General features: G+C 47.7%; 1 protein-coding gene across 1 annotated transcript; it reads right to left on the bottom strand.

Moving 5' to 3' along the window:
- Positions 1 to 376: 376 nt before the first annotated feature.
- On the bottom strand, positions 377 to 13,902 carry HBEGF (heparin binding EGF like growth factor). The gene is made up of 6 exons (XM_058734732.1): positions 13,541 to 13,902; positions 13,180 to 13,353; positions 9,947 to 10,124; positions 4,134 to 4,289; positions 2,824 to 2,912; positions 377 to 1,801 (listed from the first exon to the last, which is right to left on the bottom strand). Exons 1-5 carry the CDS (start codon positions 13,584 to 13,586, stop codon positions 2,840 to 2,842), a joined length of 627 nt encoding a protein of 208 aa, XP_058590715.1. The 5' UTR covers positions 13,587 to 13,902; the 3' UTR covers positions 377 to 1,801; positions 2,824 to 2,839.
- Between the last annotated feature and the right edge of the window lie 10,261 nt (positions 13,903 to 24,163).

The raw sequence follows: 24,163 nt of genomic DNA, 5'->3' as shown, positions 1-24,163 counted from the left end.
GGACGTCTTTCCTGGTTACAGCCAGCCAAACTTTCTATGTGAAAAGTTTATTCTCTGTTGTCTCAGAGGTAGTAAATATAAGCATTAAGACAAATAATTGGAGTCAGACTGCCAGTCCCAGCTCTGTCACTTACCAACTGTGTATCTTCAGGCAAGTTATATAACCTCTCTGAGCTCCCACTTTTGCTTTCTTCTGACCAAGAGCTTCCGTTTTCTCTTTTGGAAAAATGGGACAATGATAGTACCTCCATCACAATGTTGTCAGGGATACTGAGATAGTGTACATAAAAAGGCCTGGCATAGAGCCTAATGTTGAGTGAGGGCTTAGGAAATATCTGTTAGACCAGTTCCCAGTTAAAACAAGCAGACAGAAATCTATGGAGTAAGGGTTATCTTTATTTGAATTGCAAAATATAAATATGAACCAGGTTTGGAAATACAAGTTGTAACAGTTCAGAAATGGCACCAGAAACTTCCAGAAGGGGCCATGACAGCATGCCTTTTTAGTTTAGGTGAGGTGGGTGGGTTTACACAAAAACCCTCCTCACCTCCAAACTCTGTAGCAATTGGTAGGTTATCAATTAACAACAACAGCTCCAATGTTTCCTGTTCCTCCTCAGCCTTTTTCTTTGCTAATACCTTCTCTAGATCATCCCCTGCTGCACTGACTGCTGCATGGAGTAGCACCAGAAGAATGGCAGGAGTAAGAGAAATGTCTTGACACAGGGAAGAGGGAGTGCCCACTCTGCGGGCCTGGGGCCAGGGGGCGGTGATGAGCCAGGAAAGCTGTAGGCTAGAAGCCCAACCTCTTCTGAGATTTGGCAGGGAAAGGACATAGGGAAACACCGGTATCTGTTACACTTTGACATCAGCACCTTGGGCTTTCAAAACACAAACAGTAGACAAAATCGCCTAGGCAAGACTGTAGTCCAACTCATAGAGTGGATCTGACAAAGTTAACTCCTATATCCTGACCTACAGACCTCCCCCTTTGGCACTGTGATTGCGGAAGGTCTTCGGAAATGTGGACAGATAATAGATGACTACAGATGGGTCACAGAACCATCTCAGATTTGTGGCAGAGGGGTGCGATGCTGAGCCAGATGGTGGGGCATATAAGGTGGAGGGCCAGGAAATTGCCAAAGTAACAGGCTAGGCACTTGAAATATTATTGTTAGATTGTTAAAAACTAAATAAATTAACATACATAGAATAAAATAAATATATAATTTAAGAGGCATTTTACAAACAAACAAACAAAAAATAGTTGTTATTTTTCCATCTGGGTAGAAGTCCCAGAATTCAGAGTTCTCAGGCTTGTGGTATTTCACAGTTAGCTCATCAAATCCAGCGCTAGAGGGTCCAAATGGCAGATCCCTTGGTGGCTACTTGAGTACATGGCTTCTCAATCTTTATTACTCTCTTCCAATCCACAAATCTTTCCTTCTTCCTCTCCTTTTTTTTATCAGTCAAAGATCCTGGAGCATATGGAATTTAACTGGCATCTTAATCCAGAAGTTAAGTGTTTAAACAAACTTATGGGGATAAGTGGGGTTTGGTGGAGAGAATCCAAAGGGCATGAAGGTCTCTCACTTTTGCTTTCTTCTGATCAAGATCCCATTTTGACACATTCAGTTTGGCACTTGAAGGCTCTGGTATTTTGGCAAAGCAATTATGGGAGGCCCAATCTAGATAGCAACTGGGGACAAAGGAATCTTCCTGACTAGCTGTGACGTTCTTTCCCTCTGCAGAGTCTACGATCAGCTGTGTCTTCTCAGAGGTAGCAGTCCCCAGAAGATTCCTAAAGCATAAGAGGAAGGCATTTAATGCTGGATCCAGTTAATAGGTCTTAAGAGTTTCCTAGGTCCAGTCTCAGGAAGTAGGAAGATCATCTGTGAAGGGGCAGAAGAAGGGACAAAGATGGAAGATGCTATTGTCTCAGGTATCTCTCTTGGATATTTCTGTGGCAACTGTCACCCCAAGTGGAGATGACGCACTGAAAACCTTTTTGGCCGGGGCACCTGGGTGGTTTAGTTGGTTAAGCGTCTGACTTCAGCTCAGGTCATGATTTCGTGGTTTGTGGGTTCAAGCCCTGCATTGGGCTCCACAATGGCAGTGTGGAGCCTGCTTGGAATTCTATCTCTCCCTCTGTCTCTGCCCTCCCCACTTGTGCACTCTCCCCCCCCCCAAAAAAATAAATAAACTTTTTTGTTATTTATTTATTTATTTTGAGAGGGGAAAAAGAGTACATGTGAACAGGGGAAGGGCAAAGAGACAGGGAGAGAGAGAGAGAAATCCAAGCAGGCTCCATGCTGACAGAGCAGAGCCCAACTCGGGACTTGATCTCACTAACTGCGAGATCATGACTTGAGCCAAAATCAAGAGTCAGCTGCTTAACCAACTGAGCCACCCAGGTGTCCCTACCGAAAACCTTTTTTGAAAACCATTCTGCAAGGGGACCCTAACTCCACAGTAGCCTATCCTCCAACCCGTAGGACAAGAGAAGAATTCAGCATGACTTGGGCGCCTGGGTGGCTCAGTCGGTTGAGCGTCCGACGTCAGCTCAGGTCACGATCTCGCAGTTCGTTGAGTTCGAGCCCCGCGTCAGGCTCTGGGCTGATGGCTCAGAGCCTGGACCCTGCTTCTGATTCTGTGTCTCCCTCTCTCTCTGTCCCTCCCCCATTCATGCTCTGTCTCTCTCTGTCTCAAAAATAAATAAACATTAAAAAAAAATTAAAAAAAAAAAAAAAAGAATTCAGCATGCCTTGAAACAGATCTAGGAAAGGTGGTGATGGTGCCAGGGGGCAAAGGATGGACCATTACCTTGAGCACAGGTCTCTCAGTGGGAAGTAGTCATGCCCAACTTCACTTTCTCTTCATTTTCTACATCATAACCACCTCTCCTATGGTACCTGAAGGAGACAAGTTTTGTGAGCAAGATTTGCCTGCTTTGATAGGGTGTGGGTCCAGAGAAGGTCCTTCTAAAGGACACTGCCATGGGGCGCCTGGGTGGCTTAGTCGGTTAAGCGTCCGACTTCGGCTCAGGTCATGATCTCATGGTCCATGAGTTCGAGCCCCGAGTTGGGCTCTGTGCTGACAGCTCAGAGCCTGGAGCCTGTTTCGGATTCTGTGTCTCCCTCTCTCTCTGCCCCTCCCCTGTTCATGTTCTGTCTCTCTCTGTCTCAAAAATAAATAAATGTTAAAAAAAAAAAAATTTAAAGGACACTGCCATGGTGGTTCTGTCCGTTACTTGGAAAAGCCAAGAGGGTATGGCAGCCCAACAGACCTCTGGTCAAACGCCCAACTTGCCCCAGGGAATGCCTGTCTCTAACAGCAAAAGCTATAATTTGCTGAGAACTTTCACCTCATTTACAGGATCCTCACAACATCCTGATGAGGTAGGTAGACAGAGATTACAATCACTGTAAGATTATAACCCTCAGAAAGACAGGCAACTTGGTCCAGGTCTCACGACAGATAATTTACACTGCTTGAAAACAGGCACAGAGTGCTTGGCAGGTTTCCCCCAGTCTTAGAAGACTATAGCAATAACCATATACCACCCATGCTCTATCAAACCACATACTAATGCCATCAAAGAACAGGGCAAAGAGGGGCGCCTGGGTGGCGCAGTCGGTTAAGCGTCCGACTTCAGCCAGGTCACGATCTCGCGGTCCGTGAGTTCGAGCCCCGCGTCAGGCTCTGGGCTGATGGCTCGGAGCCTGGAGCCTGTTTCCGATTCTGTGTCTCCCTCTCTCTCTGCCCCTCCCCCGTTCATGCTCTGTCTCTCTCTGTCCCAAAAATAAATAAAAAACACGTTGAAAAAAAAAAAATTAAAGAACAGGGCAAAGAGAAAGAACTGTGTGAACAGGTGGATCCATGGATGGGTTACTGTGCCTGCTATGAGAAGCAGGAGCTGCTATGGCCTCACAATTTTTGCCCTGTGCTCTGGACACCGGATTCATGTCATGCCAGAGAAGCTGGGTTCCTAGAGAACCTGTACTCCAGAATGTCGGTCAAATGCCTAGCCCCGAGTTTGGGAGGTTGGGGGGCTCATGTGATCACAGGCAGAAAACCCAGGAGGAGGGATGGAAGTGATACGCAGAAACAGCCTGCAGGGGCCCAATACTCACCGAAACATGAGAAGCCCCACGATGACAAGCAGACAGACAGACGACAGCACCACAGCCACTAAAGCCAGGACGGTCGTATGGTCATAAGTATATAAGCGGTTTTCCACCGGGAGGCTCAGCCCATGACACCTCTCTCCGTGGTAACCTGGGTGGCAGCTGGTTTAAGACAGAACAAAGCAGAGAGGAGGTTAGTGGTTTGGCCTCTCTCTATAGGCAATGGCCCATCTACCTAAGCCAAACCCTAGTCCTCACAGCCTCAGTCTATCAACCCCTGACAGGATTCCTATCCTGATTCCTGCCCTTCCTCTATCCTTCTAGTAGGAATTTAGTAGAAGACTTTTGAGGAGCCCTTCTGAAGGTTCTGTGGCCTTCCTTCCCAATTCCTCACCCCCTTCTCCATTTCCTCTGGCTGTCTGGCTGGAGATTCCCACTCCAGGCAGGGAAAAAGTGAGGGAGGACTTGAAGGTCTTAGCTAGATACGTTCCACGTGTGGATGATTTATTACATGTGTGTTAAGAGGTTTTGTTTAAGGCCTTCAGAAGACTTAGGCCCATGAGCTGGTGGGTTGAGCTGAGGGGACTGAGTATCACTCCCTCTAGTGAGGCCCCTCAACTCTGACCTAGAAATAAACCCAAGCTTCTCCACCACTGCTTCCAGCACTCAGTCCCTCTCAGCCACGGCCCAGCCTATTAATAGGTCCTGTTCATTTGCCAGGAGTCATTTTTCTCAAGTTCCCTCCATTTAACTCCCAGCTCCCCCTGGGTGCAGAGCCCAACTTGAGAGCTTAACATCAACTTTTGGCCTCTGAACCCTGGGCTATCTGGCCTCCTTCATCACAGGACAAAGCAAACAAACCAAGGTAACTTCTTGCCCAGCTGTCTTGCCGGAGTGTGGAGGAATGTCAGGAACAACCCCCTGGCTTTTCACACTCGAGAAATAAATCAGATGACAGCCACCTCTTCCAACATAAAGCACTTCCTGGAAGCTCTTAGGAAGACTCAGAAGTGCGTTCAGTTGAACAAGCACATTCATGTTCCTTTCTTTATCTGAGCACCCGAGAGGCCCTTTGATGTAGATGGAAGCCCCGTGCTAGAGAAAGGCCGAGCTATCTTCCCAGTGGTCACTCAGCAAAGCAGAGGTGTGGTCTTGGTTTGTCTGACTCTGAGCTCAGTTTGCTCCCCAATTACACCCACAACTGCACTGGCACTGTCTGCCTGGGGACTTGAGGCCACTAGCTTGCTGAAGGAAGCACTGAGAACCTGGTGGGCCTCTATCCTGAGCTGCACCTCCTCTGGGAAGTACATTATGCATACGGTGCCTCAGAGCAAGGAATTCCTTCCTTCTGCTGAGAGGCACCTGGGAAACAGATCTCTCCAGACCTGGCAGCAACAGACAGGCCAGGCTGTGCTTGTGGGGTGCCAAGCACCTCTCCCTGCCCTGGATCCTCCTGGGTGTTTTGGGGAACCACCTCACTGAAGGATAAAATGTGGGTCAGGCCCATATACACATAGCAGGGCACACAGCTCTTTACCCAGCCTCTCCATGAATCTAATCTGTTCTATCAGCCAAGGTGGGCAAAACAATAACCCTCCCCCTGCTCTTATGGAAGACACTCTTAGGAGTGCCCTTGGGAAATCACATCTGCACAACAGTTTACAGTTGATAAGACACTAGCCTTACCTGCTAGCTCAGCTGAGACTCAACATCTGGTAGACAGGTACAGACCCATTTTACAGATTGAAAGAGTAAGATTAAGGGTCAGAGGGATTGTGATTTGCCAAAAGTAACACAACTAAAAAGCAACAAGGCTAAGACTAGAAACAAGTCATAGCAGATTCCAATTCATGATTCTTTCTACTCTGAACAATCCAGGCTACCCCCAAGGAAACACATATCTGATGAGGTGATGGGTTCCTGGGGCAGTCTGACCCTGCTCTTTGACTTACTATTTTACTATTATTATTATTAACTTGAATAATAAATACCAAACATTAAAGGCTTATGTGAGCCAAGTACTCTGTGATAATTGCTTTATAAGAATCATTTCAGGGGCTCCTGGGTGGCTCAGTCAATTAAGCATCTGACTTTTAACTTAGGCTCATGGTTCATAGGTTTGAGCCCCATGTCGGGCTCCAAGCTGACAGTACAGAGCATGCTTGGGATTCTCTCTCTCCTCTCTCTGCCTCTCTCTCTCTCTTTCTCTCAAAATAAATAAATAAACTTTAAAAAAAAAGAATCATTTCATTTAATCTTTTTTTTTTTTTTAATTTTTTTTTCAACGTTTTTTATTTATTTTTGGGACAGAGAGAGACAGAGCATGAATGGGGGAGGGGCAGAGAGAGAGAGGGAGACACAGAATCGGAAACAGGCTCCAGGCTCCGAGCCATCAGCCCAGAGCCTGACGCGGGGCTCGAACTCACGGACCGCGAGATCGTGACCTGGCTGAAGTCGGACGCTTAACCGACTGCGCCACCCAGGCGCCCCTCATTTAATCTTAAAAACATCTCTCTGAAGTAGGAGTTACTACCCCCATTTTAAAGATGGAGAGACTGAGGCTTAAGTTGTTTAGCTAATTTGCCCAAGGTTACACAGCTAGTGAGTGGTAAAGCCAGGATTCAACCCAGCAGTCTAGATGACTTCAGAGACTGTGCTCCCTCGGGGGAAGGGAAGCCGAAGCTCAGTCTGTTTTTCACTTTCAGCCATCACTCAAACCCCACAGGTAGTTACTCAGATGATAGAAATAAAGCTTGGCCTCAGAGTCCCGCAATTCAGTTACATAATCCCTCCACCCCCACCCTGAGTCAAAAGGATAATAATGTAAACATCCTAATATTACCCACCTCCCCCTCCCTTTGCAGATGACTCCTGGCTTCCCCTGGGAAGGAGGGGGGATGAGAACGTTCCAAGCATCCTGGGTGGGGGCAAGATCATGTGTCTTACCCAGAGCCAGCAACCCACCAAACTGGAACATGTTCCTCCTACCAATGTTTGTGACCCATTTCAGAATTTGTGTTACAATAGAAGTTAAAACCCTCTAGGGTCTAAAGACATCTTCCAAACTGGGTTTCTCCAGTTTGGATGTCAGAATACATGAGTTCCAGATCAGTCCCACTGCTATTTCTAGCCAAGTGATCTTGAGCAAGTTACTTTTACCTTTGTGAGCTTTGGTTTCCTCATGTGAAACACAAGAATAATAAACACCCACCTCGCTAGCGTATTTTGAGATCAAATGAGAATATACAGGTAAAATCACTCAGCAAAAGACCAAGTCTCACCAAACTGTGACTTATTGTATCATTAGATGCCAGAGGGTACTGCCCTGACGTATGGGCGGCCAAAGTCAGATGGAGCCAAAGAGAAGGGGGCTCACCATCCCTTTTCAGGATCTGGCCAATGAGGCCAAGGGGAGGCTCCAGACCCATTTCTCTTCCAAATGAGTTCTCCTCAGCCTGACTGCCCCAAGGTTTCCTCCAGCCACAGGAAATTTCACAGCCAGTTGCTGGGTCAGCAGCTAGTTAGGAGCCCCAGGAAACTGCTCTTTGAGGGCAGCGTTTGGCTGGTGACACAAAAAGGGCTTTCCTGTGAATGGTGGCTGTGGAGGACCGGCTTAGGAAGCCAGCTAGCCTCAAGCTCACAAGGGCAGCCTGAATACACCCTAGCTGGTTGTTCCGGGGTCTAGAGGGAAGGAGGAGCAACAAAGGGCCCCAAAGGTAGGTGACCAGATATCACATTTGCCCAAACTAGGAACTATGTGTCTTCTTGCTGCATTCTGCCCAGAGTACCAAAGGCTGGAGTGAGGGGAGCAGCCAAATCAGACACTGAATCCAGCCCCTTGAAAATCCGCTTAGGAAGCAGAGACAAGGTCTTCAAATCAGGTTGGCATGCCCTTAGGCTAGTAAAAGCCTTAAGATACCTCTAACATAACAGCTGTCCTCTATAAAATCCTATTCAAACTCTATAAGGACAGATAGGGAAGAAGGACACAGGCCAACATCCAATACAGCCTGGGGGCATGAAAAGCACGCTGGACTGGAAGTCAGGCACCTGAATCCCTGTCCTGTTTCCATCCACTTATTTAGCTGTTGATCTCAGGCAAATCACTTCCTACTTCCTGGCTCTAGTTTCCTTACCTTTCAACTAGACATAGCAAGCCCTTGCCAACTTCCCTAGGGCTTTTGAGAATCCTAGGACATGACTGTAATTCCCTATCCCCTAGAATAGTTGGCACCAAGTAGGCACTCAACACATACCTGCAGGGCTCAGCTCATATTAAATGTTAATAGTGAAGTTACGGGGCAAAGGAGAGAAGGCATCATCATGAATATCATCACTATCCCTAGGGCTACCTTGGCTCTGGGCACCCTTATCTACTGGCCTTAGCTGGTGGGTCAAGCCCAGCCCTCCAGGACAGCAGCCTTACAAAGGTTCTCAGCTGAGCAGTGGAAGACCACCCACCAAAGCTCTGGATCAGTTTGGCCCAGATTCCTGGCCTCAATCCATCTTGACTACCCTCAGAGCCACTGCCTCCACCCTGTGCTAATGACAGCATTTTACAAATTTAAGACAAATATTCCCTATCCTATCCCAACACCCTATGAGGACTGTCTATGTTACTCTAAAGCAACTCCCTCCAATACCAAGCTCCTGACAAGGGCGTTATAGGAGAGGACACACAAGTGATCATGGACAGGGTAGAGTGATGTCTTGCCAACTGCCAAATATAGGGCAGCTTTGCTATGTAAGATCAGACAGGACAAGGAAACTTTAAAAAAACAAGGGATCTTTACCAGTCACAACAGAAGAGATGCCAGGCAGTCAGCCTTTTTGATAGGTTGAGAGGTGGTGTGCACCTCATCATCTCCTGGCCCTGTCCAGAGTCTCCCAGGTCACAAAGACTGTCCTTTGTAGGGACCTTGTGTCCAGAGGAAGAGTGGATGTTTGTAGTCTGATGTGGGTGTTGGCCTCAGGCACAGTGGCGACATTATGCCTGCCAGAAAGCATGGCTGTGCCGTCACCCCCGAGGGGTCGCCAAGGCTGCCGTTTGCTGGGTTTGGCCTAGCAGAATAGCTGCAGAACCCATGGCCCTTCCACCCAGGGAAGGGGTGGTGCTGCCTGACCGGGGGCTGATGCCTACTGGGTTGGGTTCCATTTCCTGTTAATCTGGCACAAAGGAAGTGTTCTCCCACTCCCATGGCCAAAGGCCAATACCTGCCATGTCCCCCACCTCCTGGCCCTTGCTGGGATGAGGAAGAAGAGAGGAGAGGCTTCTCCCTGCTCTCATGATGATCACTTCCTGTAGAGTCCTGCCGTTCCTTCAAATCAATCCATATGTGCTCACTCATATGAGTGGACATATGTCCAAGCACACACATCTGCACAGTGTGAGTCTGACTGCACCTCACACCTGCCTGCAGGGCTTGGGAAAGGAGGCCACAGGAGCTCCACTCCCCCCCAGGAAGCCTACTCTGCCATGTGTCCTACTGGCTTCTCCCATCTGCAGTAGGGCATAAGGTAGGAATGAAGGACCTGCCTGCAGGTGTAAGCTCTCCTAGCCACATGCTCATGTCTGAGCAAGCAGGAAATGTCCCCAAGGATGAAAGAGCGTCACAAACCTACACCACAGGAAATTACATCCTATGCGGGGGAGAGCCCCTTCCGCTGACTAAAAATATTTCCCCTCCTCCCAACTTCCGCCTAAAGATTGAGAAGAAACGGAGTAGAATTATGAATTCAAGGAACAGTGACAACGAGGAACAGCCACGTGACTGACAAAGAGTGTGCTGAGGAGAGTCAGCCCGGAAAGGGACACTTACATGCAGGATGGAGCCCGGAGCTCCTTCACATATTTGCACTCTCCGTGGATGCAGAAGTCCTTGTATTTCCGAAGACATGGGTCTCTCTTCCTCCCTAACCCCTTGCCTTTCTTCTTTTTTTTCCCACGCTCCTCCTTGCTGGGTGTCACCAGAGGCTGTGGCTTGGAGGAGAAAGCAGCTGCAGGAGAAAAGTACCCTGTTAAGTTTTTTACTTTCCTGGGGTTAAGAATTCCATCCAGGTCTGGATGGAAAACATACTCTGTGACCCCACCAGAAGTGAGAAGACTTGGGTAGACCCCTTGGCTCAGTGCCTCCCAGGGGCTAAAGGAGGACTGGGCAGAACAACCAGAAAGCAGAGGAGGAAGCAGAGGCTACAGGGGTCCCAAGGAACACATTTCACAAACTCAGTTTAAGAACTTCATTCTAACAATGTTAGCTTCTATTGAGTAACTGCAGCTGACGGGGCATTTCTACCAACCTCACTCCACCATCCGTCCCCATATACTCCTCCACACCCACTTGGTTCTATTTTGGCCTTAAATCAGCCTCATTTCCTGATGCTGCACTCAGTGACCCACTTGCAGGAAGACAGTGTCAGAGATAAAAATTGCTTCTGGAGAAGGTACTTGGAAGGGGTTTTTTTTTTGGGGGGAGGCTCCTAAAATAACAACAGGGTACATGTCCAGGTGGCCCCCTCTGAGGCACCTATTAGCACCAGGGTACCATGAGCTCAGGCCAGAGCCAAGCTTGGGGACCACAAGCAGGCCATGCCTGGTCAGGGCCTTGCTTTTTTGACTTCAAGCAGAATATTTACCCTGCTCTGTGCCCTTTGCAGCTCACCACTTCTCTCAAATGTCTATTTACATTTATCCCCTAATGTCCCATTTATAGTTTTCCAGGATGGGGAGTATGGTGTATACAAGGGGGAGAAATATGGAAAGTAAGGAACTATCCAGAAGGAACTGGAACAATGATGACTTCCCCCCCCCCCATTCTTTCCACACTTCAAAGGGGGAAAAATAGCCTCACACCTCCAGCTGGGACTGACTGTGGGCTACACCCATCAGCCCATCGGGGGTCTGATGCCAGTCCCCCTATCCCATGCGCCCAGCAGAAAAAAATGTGCCCACTCTCCATGGCTGTAGCCATGTGTCTGGCAGAAGGGTGAACATCACATATTAGATTAGAGACTCAGGATCCTCAAGCTGGAAGTGACTTGAAAGAATATCATGGGGGCGCCTGGGTGGCTCACTCAGATGAGCAGCTGACTCTTGATTTAGGCCCAGGTTATGATCTCACGGTTTGTGAGTCTGAGCCCTACGTTGGGCTCTGTGCTCATAGCGCACAGCTTGCTTTGGATCCTCTGTCTCCCTCTCTATGCTCCTCCCCCACTTGCACTTGCTCTGTCTCTCTCTTGAAAAGAAATGTTAAAAAAAAATTAATATGTACAAAAAAGAAAGGATATCATGGCTTTCCACTTTCAGATAAAAAAACCTGAGGTCCCCAAAGGCATGACTTGGTAAAAGTCATGCAGGGTTGAGATCAGAAATGTGGTCTCTGGACTCCATCCATGTCCTATATTCTTTCCCAATATACCAAGGTGCCTCATACACCCTTGTCCCTTCCCCTGGACAAGTCTAGAGCACCTGGGATGTTGAACCAGGAATGAAACAATGAATGGGCTCTGAAGTCAGCAGATCTGTGCTCTAATTTCATTCCTGCGATCTTGGGCAAATGGCTTACTCTCTCTGAACCTTGGGGTTCTTAGTAAGTAGTGGATAGCAGGAGTTCAATCTGAGAGGGTTGCTACAGGATTAATTAACCCACAATAGCATAATGAGTGCCTAGAACACAATAGGTACTTAATAAATGGTAATGGCTATTCATTTTAGATGATAGGATCCTCAGACCTCACCTAGCAAAGCCAAGAGAAGGGAAAGCAGGCAGGTGCAGTAGTCCTCAGTTTCCTCTGGTGCAGACCCAAGCACCTTCAGAGCTCAGAAGGTGAGGCAGATGCTCAGAGAAATCGAGTGACCAGAGCCGTGGTGAAATTGTGGCAGGAAGGCCAAGTCAATCAGAGAGGGGAGGAAGAGAGTGACAGGGTGACAGCCAGGCTCTTGCCAGGGACAGGGAGCAGTGAGTCAGGTTTGCAGAGGTATGAGGAGCAGCCGTGTGGGTGGAGGGTGAGTCACAGCCCAGCTCTGCCCTGACTAGGAGGAGAGGGCTAGGAGAATCCAGGTTGTTCTGGCCAGGGTGGCCCAAGAAGGCTACTATGAGGAGAAAAAGGGTGGCAGCCCAGGCTCAGCTTTAGAGCTGACCCTTGATTTATACAAGCAGAGACAGCACCTGAGGGAAGTTCTGGGTAAGGAGAGGGAACGGTGGCTGAGGAGCCGGCCTAGCAGCAGGGCTAGAACAGGTAGGTATCTTTCCAACCAAATACAGTAACTCTGAGGCCCCAAGGCTCGGTCCCTGCTCCACCCTCAAGAATCACTGCAGGTGGCCTGGGGCAGGGCAGTGGGCAATGCTGGAGACTCTGGACTCTGCCCTGGGCCAGTACTCAACCACAGCCACATCCGCTGGTTGGAGGATCCCACCTGGCCCTTCCTCCCTTGGAGTCTCTCTCAAGGACTCAGGATGGTCAGGAAGTCTCCAGGCTTTGGGTAGGATTTGTGGACACACAGCATTTCTGTATATCTCCCTAAGGACTCAGTGCCCACCATTCATAGCCTCCCCAGGAGGTGCTGGCCTCACCTGGGGGGCCAAGTGTTCCTCATTCCCCTCTGTTTCTCCAACCTGGAGACAGGTAGATGGAGAAGACTACACACCTACTATATTCCTAGGACCTCCACCTCTGTCATTTTATACATTATAGTCATTGGATATAGGAATCAAGACTTGCACCCATTTTTGTATAGAAACTCTAGGGAAAGCATCTCAATCATGACTTGTTCCTTACTCCAGCTTACCCCAGCGGAATGTACAAGACCCCAGACCCCTGCCTTCTCAATGTGCCCAGAAGGGCAGCAACTCGGCATGTGAAATTCAACGGCAAGAAAGACCCTGGGACCCACATTTCAGAATCCCCCAGTATGCTTGTCAGGCCCTGCAGCTTTTCCTTGAAGTCCTCCATGAATACCTCCAACCCACAAGTGTGCCCAAACAGCATGAATCCTGTATCCACTTATTTTTCAATTGCCCACTGGGGTCCGAGGACGGGTAGCCCTCACACCCACCTCTGAAAAGGTCCAGGTCTGTCTCTGCCAAGTCCAGGACTTCCCTGCCCCGGCTGCCTCCCGAGGGCAGCAGCTGGTCTGTTGATTCAGTGGGAGAGTCCAGGTTGCTGGTTCCAGCTGCCAGTCCTCTTCGAAGCCGCTCCAGGCTCTCGCCAGTTACCAATGCCGAGAGCACTGCGGGTGAGGGGCAAGGCCGCATTAGACCCCGCGGTCACCACGCACCAATGCTGGCGCCCGTCCGCCAGGGAGCACGGGCCCCACCAAGTGGCCCGCGCTGGGGTCGCCGCAGCGACCTTCCCCCGTGCCCCCAGCACAGTGTCCCCAACCCCCCGACCTCCGGGGGCGTTGGCAGCCCTCTCACCTGCAGCCAGAAAGACCTTCAGTACCACCGACGGCAGCAGCTTCATGGTCCTGGACCCGGCGGAGGCGGCGAGGCAGCAATCACTTTGGAGGCGGCGGCCACGGGGCGCTGGCACGGGAGCCCGGGCGGGCGGAGCGCAGGAGATTGCGCCCGGTACGGTCTGCTGCGGGCCTCTGGGTGCAAGCCTGGCTGGGACCTGCGTGGAGCTAGCGGCCGCCGGGCGTCTGTCCGATTGCTCAGTCAGTCCGCCCGCCCAAGCCCTTGCGTCTCGGTTAGGTTGGCCAGCCACGCGCCACCCGCAGGTCCCTCGGTCGACTGAACGATTCCCGGCGCGCGGCTGGGAATAAGGCTCTGGGAGGCGCCGAAGCTCCGCCCCGCCCTCTCCCCCCCCTCCCGCGCTGGGCCGCTCGCCCGGCTCCCGGCGCCGGCCGCGCAACCCCCGCAGCCCCCCACTCCGCGGGCGCGGCGGGGGAAGGGGCGGGAGTAGGGGGCGGTGCTCACATATTTTGGGACAAGGCCAGGGCAGCCGTCGCCAGGCTGTGGGTAGTGCTACTGACCGGCAGGTGGCGGGGACTAGTTCCTACCTTTCCCCAAACGCTTGTCGCGCTGCAGCCTTGTGACTGCTGCGCTCTGCCCTTGGACACCTCTCTTTCTGCGCTGGTTCCAGGCTGGTCCCTCCAGCCATCCCTGCTCCAAACCAGGGATCTGCACCCATGTCACCTTCTGAAAGGAGACACTTCCTTTTTTCCCTAGCAATATAGCAAATAGTAAATGATAATTTATTTTATCGTTTAAAAATTAGACGCATGAAAAAAACTAGACACGAATGGCAGCAAGTCTCATGAGCTACAAGTAATCAGAGTTGCAGTTGCAGCAAAAACAAAGGAAGTTAGTATTCCTCCAGCAGCTAGAGTGGCTTCCCTCCATCTTTCTCGCAGGGGGATAAAGTCTTCATTAAGATTTTTGAACTATGGATTATAATTCCCAGGCTTCTGGGATTGGAAAGACAACGGTTGTGCAGCAAGCCTCATACTTTTTTTTTTTTTTTTTTTTTGACTTGGAACACCACCTTCTTCTCCAATGTAAAAACTGAGACCTTCTTCCACAGGACCCAGCTGGTTAGCCTAAGTTGCTATTTTCAACAGGTGCCAGGAGATTGATGCGTTTCTCTTCCAACCTATGTGTTTTTACGGGGGTCTTCGGCAGTCAGTGTCCTGACCCAAAGAAATTACTCTCCCAGTAGATATTTCAGCTCCCAGGGACGTACTGGGGAGGGAGTTGTATGACATAGGGCTGGGTTGGCATTCAAAGCCCTCAGATTGTGCCAGATAGAGCTGCTTGCCTGATTCAGCCCATGTGTAGGGATAAAAACAGGCCTCCTATTTATACACAGGCTATCCCACTGTCTCTCTCCGTCTCCACTTTTGCAGGGGATCTGCCCTCTTGACTTGCCCCTAGCAACCATTCCCAGGCTTAGGTTTCCATAGGAAACACTATGGAAATCACTATCTGGAATCACTACAGATCTAAGTTGGAATATTGACCTTGCCACTTATTGAGTGAGTGTGAACAAGATATTTAATCTCACTGTGCCTCAATTTCCAAATCTCTCAAATGGGAATGATAATAATGTGTATTTTATAGAGAACTTTTTAAAGATTGAATGAAGAGGGACACCTGGGTGGCTCAGTTGGTTAAGCATTCAACTCTGGGTTTTGGCTCAGGTCATGATCTCATGGTTTGTGAGTTCGAGACTCGAATCAGGCTCTGTGCTGAAATCAAGGAGCCTGCTTGGGATTCTCTGTCTCCCCCTCTCTCTGCTCCTCCCCTGCTCATCCTTGCTCTCTCTCTCTCTCTCTCTCTCTCTCTCTCAAAAACAAATAAATAAACTTAAAAAAAAATAAAGACTTTACAAAGAAACATATATAAAGCAGTAAGTACACTGCCAGTCTTATTATAAGCCCTTAGTAAATGTGACCTGTTATCTTATTATCACTAGGCATTCTATCCTGACTACTCCATTCCCTTAGAAGTCTCTTTTCTCTCCCTTCTCCCCAGGTCTGAGACTATATGTTGGGCTGGTATCAGGCGGAAGCTCACCTATCACCTATTTGGCCCAGTGCCACTGTGGGATTATTCTTCTGGGTGATCATTAGTACCTCTCTGGATGATCACCACCCAGGCCACACCTTAGTTCTCAGCAGCTGCCTGACCACCTCCTTCCCCCAAACCAAGCCACCTTAGGGTCAGGGCTCTCCCCAGGGGAGGGCGGAGGGAAACACTTCCTGACACACAGCCAAGTCACCCCCTTCCCCCCCTGCTGCCAGGTTCACACCCCGCTCTCCTGTCCCAGCCTGCCTCTCCCTTTGCATGCTCTGTCCTTCCGCCTTCTCACCTCCACATCAGCCTTAGCCCCATTCATGGGGCAACTCCAAGCTTTCATCACACCTAGGAGCCTCACCCCACCTTGGTTTGCGTGTCAGCCAGGTCTTACGGGAAGGGCATGGAAAAAGAAGACAAAAGGCCTGGAATAATTTTGGGACAGTCACTTCCCCTCTGAGAACCTTGAGTGTCCTCTGACCAAAAAAAAAAAAAAAAAAAAAAAGAATCACGATTCACGCTGGGGCAGCCTCATTGACGTCTTTATTCCACAAACATACACTGAACGCTTTTCAGGCACTAGGGACACAGCAGTAAACAAGACGACTAAGAATATGTTCTCAGGGAGCTTATGTTCTACAGAAAGGGAGACAGGCAACGTATTAAGTAAATAAAAAAGGAAAAGCAGATACAATTACAAATGTTATAAGGAAAGTTAAAATGCAATGATATCCTGTAGGATGATGTGTCCCAGTGCCTGAGATGACACTTGAGATTTGGTGAATGATCAGCAAAGTCCTCTCTGAGCAGGTGACATGTAAGCTGAGGCCCAAGTAAAAAGAAGGAAACAGACTTGTGGTCATCCGTTGCAAAAGCATTCCAAATCATGCAAATCGTGCAAAAACTAAAGTGGGAACAAATTGGAACATTCAGGGAACAGCAAGAAGGCCAGAAAGGAAGGATGGATATGAGATGACACTGAAGCAAAGGCTAGGGACAGATAACAGAGGACATTACAGGCTGAGGTAGATGCTGGGTTTTATTCTCTATCCCTGTGAGCATCAAATAGATGTTGATGGGAAAGCACAACTATGCAGGATTTTTCATGTCCTCCTCCTTCACCTGCTCTCCAGCTGTCAAGTGCCGTGGATAAACTCCTAAGGAAGCAGAGTCCAAACGGGCCACTCCATTTCGCCAAGTGTCTATGGAGCATGAACAAACTGAGGCTTGGAGACTGACTCTGGGCCACCAATGAGTCACAAGGAGGCAAATCCAGAGCAGAAATCCTGGCATCCTAATCTCCAGCCCCGTGCTAGGTTCCCTGGTCTCTGGAAAGACAGGCTCCATGGGACACTGAATGTCACTGACTCACCGCTAAGCCATACAGACCTTGATTTGGGGAGAGACTCACAAACCGAGGGGGAGGAGGTGGGAGCAAGGGGTACTGGCGGTGAGAAGAAAGGGGAGAAAGGGACTTGGAGAGGGAACCAACCTGAATCCCTTGTCCAATGTGGCTGAGATGTCTATGTTAGTAGATTGGTTCCTGCAAACCTGGCTGTGCAGCAGCATTACCTGGGAATGTATTAAAGATAAAAAAAGGTCGAAGCTCCTCCCAGTCCTCCTAATTCAAAAACCTCCCGGGGTGGGGCCCAGGTCTTTATACTTTTGTCGGTAATCCTGACATCAGCCAGGTTCAGAAGCACCGGTCTGTATGATTCACTGGGGTAACATACCGAGCATCTGAACAAAATCTGAACCTCTGAGGCAGAGGCAGAGGCACTTTTGGTAAGGATACTTCTGTGCTCAACACCTCACACACATTTTCTTGCATGAGCCTCATAATTGCCCTCAGACTAGATATTCCTCCATCCTCTAAGGGGCTAAAGCTAAAACAGGTAACAATCCAAGGTCACCCAGCTAGTGAGAATCTAGGCCTCAATTTGAATTCCTTCCTTTTTTCCTGGGCCTGTGTTCTTAAGCTCAACACTGCCCTTAACAAATGGGTGAGACAATGGCTGCCCTCTCTCTGCTTCCACAGACAGTAACATCATCAGCTTTACGGAGGCTCAGGGCTCCACCTGTCCTGCAGGGGGACGGTGATAAGGGTCTGCCTCACAGGCTGGAAAAAGGACCAGGTAGGACAGCAGAGCAGCTAGTGAAATGAGTATACCCTTGGGAGCCAGAGAGTCAAGGGTTCAAATTTTGAACATGCTATTTTTTAGCTTTCTAACTTAGGACTTGTTATTCAACTTCTCTGACCTACAGTTTGTTCATCTGCAAGATGGGAATAATAATAGTAATAATAAAGCCCTATTATTATAGGGCTTTGTGATGGTTAAATCAGATCATGTGTATAAAGCAGAATATGATGGGTGGCACATGGTAGGTGCTTACTTGGTGACAGCTGCTATTAACAACTGCTTCAAACCTCACCCCCACCCCCAAATCCCCAAATGGTCCCTTCCTTCCTTCCTTCCTTCCTTCCTTCCTTCCTTCCTTCCTTCCTTCCTTTCTTTCTTTCTTTCTTTCTTTCTTTTCTTTCTTTCTTTTTTCTTCCTTCCTTTCTTCTTTCTTTCTTCCTTTCTTTCTTTTCTTTCTTTCCTTCTTTCTTTCTCTTTCTTTTCTCTCTTTCCCACCTCTCTCTTTCTTTCCCTCCCTCCCTCCCTTCCTTCCTTTAAGCGGGAACTTTAAAAAGGTGCTGCTTGGTCATGGGGCAACCATCCTCCCTCAGAGCTGAAGTGGTCTCTCTCTGCTCAGAGATGGCCATGCTTATGATGAGAGGGTGGACTCCAAGGCCTCCTAGAGTTTTGAAAACGTTTACCCAAGATAGCAACCCTGGTTCAGTTCTCAGAGAATAGCATGTGTCCCCTGGGGGAGGGGACTCAGCCACCTTCCCCTTCCACTCTGACCAGGAGGAGTGAGTCCTAATCAGACCCAGAGCTCTGGCGGCCAGGGAAAGGGCATCCCCACTGAGGGTACTTCTATCACCAGGAGCCATGAGCCCAGAGTTACCTAAACTTGAAAGTTCATAGTTAAGGAGTCATTGTTCCCTGCCTTAGTCTGGCTTCATCCCTGCTCTGCATCCCCATCTGAGCCAGTTGATCAGGCAGTTTTGGGGGTACAGCTGGATCTGTACTCAGATTCGCTCTTTGGAGCCCCCTTGTACCTCCTCTGCTGACTGGAGGTTCCTGGAGATAGTGCCAGATAACATACTTTGTGCACACCCAGGAGTGAAAGGGATCTCCTGTCTGATTGCCTGGGGTCAGGCTCTATTTGCATAGGATGAAGACTAGGAACTGATGATTTGGGGAAGGGGTACAGGGGCATGAGGAGTCCCTGTCATCGCCAGATGTTGAGGAAGGAATATTTATAAGGTGTTTGGCTCAGGCCTGGATTTCAAGCCATCCTCCTCCATTTCTGGGCCCATTTCTGGGACTTTGAGGGATTAACATCTCCAGTCTCAGGATTTTGTCACTTTGGCCGTCCCATAGCACAGATGGCTGTCTGTCATCAAAGAGAGGGCAAGTGATTCTTCTTGTCCAACACACAACCCACTCTCCTCTTTAAGCCTCAGGTTCCTCACACGGAAAACGAGAGGTTGAAACAACTGTTCTGTATTCAGGCACCGACCAGTAAGGTCCATCATGAATTGTTCGCAGGCATGCTGCTATCCAAAGGCCTGCTGAGACAATTCTATGGCAACGAACAGTGCTTGATCTATGAGGCATGATAACTTTTCTCTCGGTGCCTCAGCTTCTTCGTCTCTTAATGTGGAGAATAACAGTCTACTTAGGGGGTCCTTGTGACTAGGGACATAGCACCTCTGAAAGTGCTTGGCAAAATGGAAAGCCCTAAGTAAATAGGTCAGTACCATTATTACTAACTTCTCCAGGGTTCAGCCTTGGAATGAGGTCATATCACATCCTGTACTGGAAATGTGTAAGTTTGGTTCCTCTTAGAAATGCGATCACAGGGGCTCCTGGGTGGCTCAGTCAGTTGAGCGTCTGATTCTTGATTTCCGTTCAGGTCATGATCCTTGGGGTCTTGAGATCAAGCCCTGTGCTGGGCTCCACGTTGAATGTGGATGCAGCTTGAGATTTTCTCTCTCCCTCTGCCCTTCTCCTCTGCACTCAATCTCTCTCTCTAAAAAATAAAATAAAAATAAACAACAACAACAAAAAGAAATGCGATCAGAGAGCTGCAATTTAGCAATTTAACCTTATCTATTTGCTTTTTTTTTTTTTTAATAACTGAGGGTTGATCTAAGACAATGATTCACAAAAGAAGAGATACTGCCCCCTAAGGGTCATTCTACAAATCTGCGGGGAGTCCTCAGGCATTTGGAGGAAAAGATGTCAGGCTCAATTAAAACGTGCCCCACCCCCCACCACACTGTCCTACGTTCCACATGCTTTGTAAAGAGGCATGCAGAATTGTATTTCTATAATTATTTTAGTTTTTTAAACTTCACATTTTTTTAAAGTTTATTTATTTATTTGTTTAAGTAATCTCTATACCCAATATGGGTCTCAAACTCACAACCGCAAGATCAAGAGTCACATGCTCTTCCAACTGAGCCAGCCAGGTGCCCCTCTCTATAATTATTTTATTTTATTTTTTTGAGTTTATTTATTTATTTGAGAGAGACAGAGACAGCATGAGTGGGAGAGGGGCAGAGAGAGAGGGAGAGAGAGAGAATCACAAGCAGGTTCTGTGTTGACAGCACAGAGCCCCATGTGGGGTCTGAATCCACAAAACCATGAGCTCATGACGTGAACCCAAACCAAGGGTCAGGCCCTTAACGGACTGAGCCACCCAGGTGCCCCTCTATAATTATTTTTAAATACTTTTGAAAACCGGGGGTGCCTAGATGGCTCAGTTGGTTAAGCGTCTGACTTCGGCTCAGGTCATGATCTCACAGCTTTTGAGTTTGAGCCTCGTGTCAGGCTCTGTGCTGACAGCTCAGAGCCTGGAGCCTGCTTCGGATTCTGTGTCTCCCTCTCTCTCTGACCCTCCCCTGCTCACACTCTCTCTTGCTTTCTCAAAAACATAAAAATACTTTTGAAAACCTATGTATAGGAAAAAAACCTGGAAAAATACATCAAAATGTTAACATGGACAGATTTCTACAAAAGAGAAAAAAGTAAATGTGTAGATGCCATATTCTCTGTGAACTTTATTTCAGGATAGTAAAGGAATGTTACCGTACTGGCTCTAAAAAAATTGATTCTGAAAGGATTGAGGACCACTAAAACCAGAGATAGTCACATGAGAAGTTTCTATGTATCCTTTGTAAAACTGCTGTTCTAGATACTATTACATATAAGGTCCCTGGCCATTGCCTGAATAAGGTGTAATAAATTCCTCTTGTAGTTGAATGTTAGAAATTTTGACTCTCATGACCATCTGGCATAGCTCCTTCCTTTTATTAGATAATGACAAATGTGGAATTCATGTGTTCCCTTTTTGCCTCCACCTCCAGGAAGCTCACAATTAAGTTTTGATTCTCAGCTGCAATGATTATCTCTAGCCTAGAATTTCGAGGACAACTATTTCTTTCTTCTCCAATTTGGTTTCATTAGGAGGGATCACGTTTTAAATATTTACTTGTATCTATGTCTTTTATTGTCTTTAAATCTTTTCTGGAAGTAAGGGGAGCATAAATAATTAACGTGAAACTCAAAAATCACATACCTGCAGTTGTCTTCCCAACACTTCCTGAGTCTGGAAATCTCGGGGGGCCTGGAAAGCCTGAGGCAGAGCAATTTAGGGCAGGTGCAGGTGCTTTTGTGCTGCAGACTCAGTCTCTCTGATACCTCTTCCTGCTCTCCTTCAAACGCCCTCACCCCTCTACTCCAGATGGAGTGTGGGCATTATGAGGAGTAGAAGCAGGATCCAACTGTCAGGGCTCACTCCAAGTGTTGGCTGGATCTTGGTGGTCTGGGGTCAAGTTGGGTATCAGGGAAGGGCACCAGCTCCAGGGTCAGAGAAGCCCAGACCTCCAACTGGAGAGACTCTCCCTCCACACACGTTCTGCTAGCATCTTGTCTGAATCCCTCAGAGCATAGGCTTTGGAACTCAGGCTGAGGCATGCAACTGACCCCTTCCTGAACCCTGGCCCACTAGCCCGCAGCTATGACTTTGGCCAAGGTACCTCTGAGGCTCAGTTTCCTTATTCAGACGGATACCTACCTCCAGGGGCCATGGTGAAAACTCATAGAGGTGACCTGAGAGGTGCTAAGGCAGTGCTGGAAGCAGTCAGAAGCCAGTGGATACTGCTCCCCAGGAGGAAGGGGGGCAGCCCTGCAGCCCTGGGTCAGTGTTACTCTTGCACCAGTCTGCCACCCCCAGCTGGGAGCACCTGGAGGCAAGAGTTTGCGTTAAATATCAGCTCCTCATTCAGTAGCTATGGCTAATGGCTTTCTGAGCCTCACTGTTCTTATAATAAAGTGGGAATAATGAAATGTACCTCATACTGGCGGTGTGAGTAAAATTATTAACAGTGGTTATTTTGGGGTAAGGGCATTGTGAAAATGTGTTATGTTTTATGCATATGGGCTTTTGCTGTTTTTTCTACAACAAATAGGAATTTAAAAAACATGAATTATTTATGTAAGTCATTTCAAAACATGCCTTTTCTAAAAAAACAACCTTAAATTTACTGAGTGCTCACTACATTTTTGGCATTGCTCAGAGCACTTTATTTTTTGATATTTATTTTTTAATGTTTGTTTATTTATTTATTTATTTACTTACTTATTTATTTTGAAAGAGAGGGAGAGAGAGAGAATCCCAAGCAGGCTCTGAGCTGTCAGCAAAGACCCCAACGTGACGGTGAGTTCATGACCCGAGCCTAAATCAAGAGTCAGATGCTTATCCAACCGAGCCACCCAGGTGCCCCTGCTCTGAGCCCTTTATATACATTATCTCATTTAATTCTCCCAACAGTTGAGGCACCTGGGTGGCTCAGTCTGTTAAGGGTCTGACTTCAGCCTAGGTCATGATCTTGCTGTTCCTGAATTTGAGCCCTGCGTCAGGCTCTGTGCTGACAGCTCAGAGCCTGGAGCCTGTTTCAGATTCCGTGTCTCTCTCTCTCTCTCTGCCCCCCCTGCACTCACACTCTGTCTGTCTCAAAATTAAACTTAAAAAAAAAAAAAACTTAGTTCTCACAACAGTCCTCTGAGGAAGATAGTATGTTCATCCCCAGTTTAGAGACAAGAAAACCAATGTGGTTTTTTTTTTTATTTTTTTTAATTTACATCCAAATTAGGTAGCATATAGTGCAACAATGATTTCAGGAGTAGGTTCCTTAGTGCCCCTTGCCCATTTAGCCCATCCCCTCTCCCACAACCCCTCCAGTAACCTTCTGTTTGTTCTCCATATTGAAGAGTCTCTTATGTTTTGTCCCCCTCCCTGTTTTTATATTATTTTTGTTTCCCTTACCTTATGTTCATCTGTTTTGTCTCGTCAAGTCCTCATATGAGTGAAGCCATATGATTTTTGTCTTTCTCTGACTAATTTCACTTAGCATTATACCCTCCAGTTCCATCCACATAGTTGCAAATGGCAAGATTTCACTCCTTTTGATTGCCGAGTAATACTCCATTGTATAGATATACCACTTCTTCTTCATCCATTCATCCATTGATGGACATTTGGGCTCTTTCCATACTTTGGCTATTGTTGATAGTGCTGCTATAAACACTGGGGTGTATATGTCCCTTCGAAATAGCACACCTGTATCCCTTAGATAAATACCCAGTAGTGCAATTTGCTGAGTTGTAGGGTAGTTCTATTTTTAATTTTGGGGGTAACCTCCATACTGTTTTCCAGAGTGGCTGCACCAGCTTGCATTCCCACCAACAGTGCAAAAGAGATTGTCTTTCTCCGCATCCTCACCAACATCTGTTGTTGCCTGAGTTGTTAATGTTAGACATTCTGACAAATGTAAGGTGGTATCTCATTGTGGTTTTGATTTGTATTTCTCTGATTATGAGTGATGCTGAGCATTTTTTCATGTGTCGGCTGGCCATCTGGATGTCTTCTTTGGAGAAGTGTCTATTCATGTCTTTTGCCCATTTCTTCACTGGATTATTTGTTTTTTGGGTGTTTGATAAGTTCTTTATAGATTTTGGATACTAACCCTTTATCTGATATGTCATTTGCAAATATCTTCTCCCATTCTGTTCGTTGCCTTATAGTTTTGCTGATTGTTTCCTTTGCTGTGAAGAAGCTTTTTATTTGATGAGGTCCCAGTAGTTCAAGAAAACCAATGTGTAAGGAAGTTGAGCAACTTGCCCAGCTTGTGAGTGAATCTATACATGTGATACACTTTCATAAAACTATAATGGATACATACATACATGGATGTATACATACACATGGATATACACATAGACAAATGAATGCATGTAGAAACAAGTGAAATCTGAATAAGGCCTGCAGTCTAGCTAACAGTAATGACCTATGTCATTTTCCTGATTTTGATATTGTGCTATCTTTATGTAAGATATTACCATTGGG

Source organism: Neofelis nebulosa, chromosome 1 (genome assembly GCF_028018385.1).
Source record: "Neofelis nebulosa isolate mNeoNeb1 chromosome 1, mNeoNeb1.pri, whole genome shotgun sequence".
Classification (NCBI taxonomy): Eukaryota; Metazoa; Chordata; class Mammalia; order Carnivora; family Felidae; genus Neofelis; species Neofelis nebulosa.
Note: the sequence above shows the minus strand (reverse complement) of the source record. Positions and strands in the feature narration are given on the sequence as shown.

Bases quoted from the DNA above. Each gene is read 5' to 3' on its own strand.
- HBEGF (XM_058734732.1), bottom strand. From the start codon at position 13,586: ATGAAGCTGCTGCCGTCGGTGGTACTGAAGGTCTTTCTGGCTGCAG. The intron at 13,354-13,540 runs GTGAGAGGGCTG...CCTCACCCGCAG, and splicing joins GAAGGTCTTTCTGGCTGCAG to TGCTCTCGGCATTGGTAACT. The intron at 4,290-9,946 runs GTAAGTGTCCCT...GTCTTAAACCAG, and splicing joins CTCCGGGCTCCATCCTGCAT to CTGCCACCCAGGTTACCACG.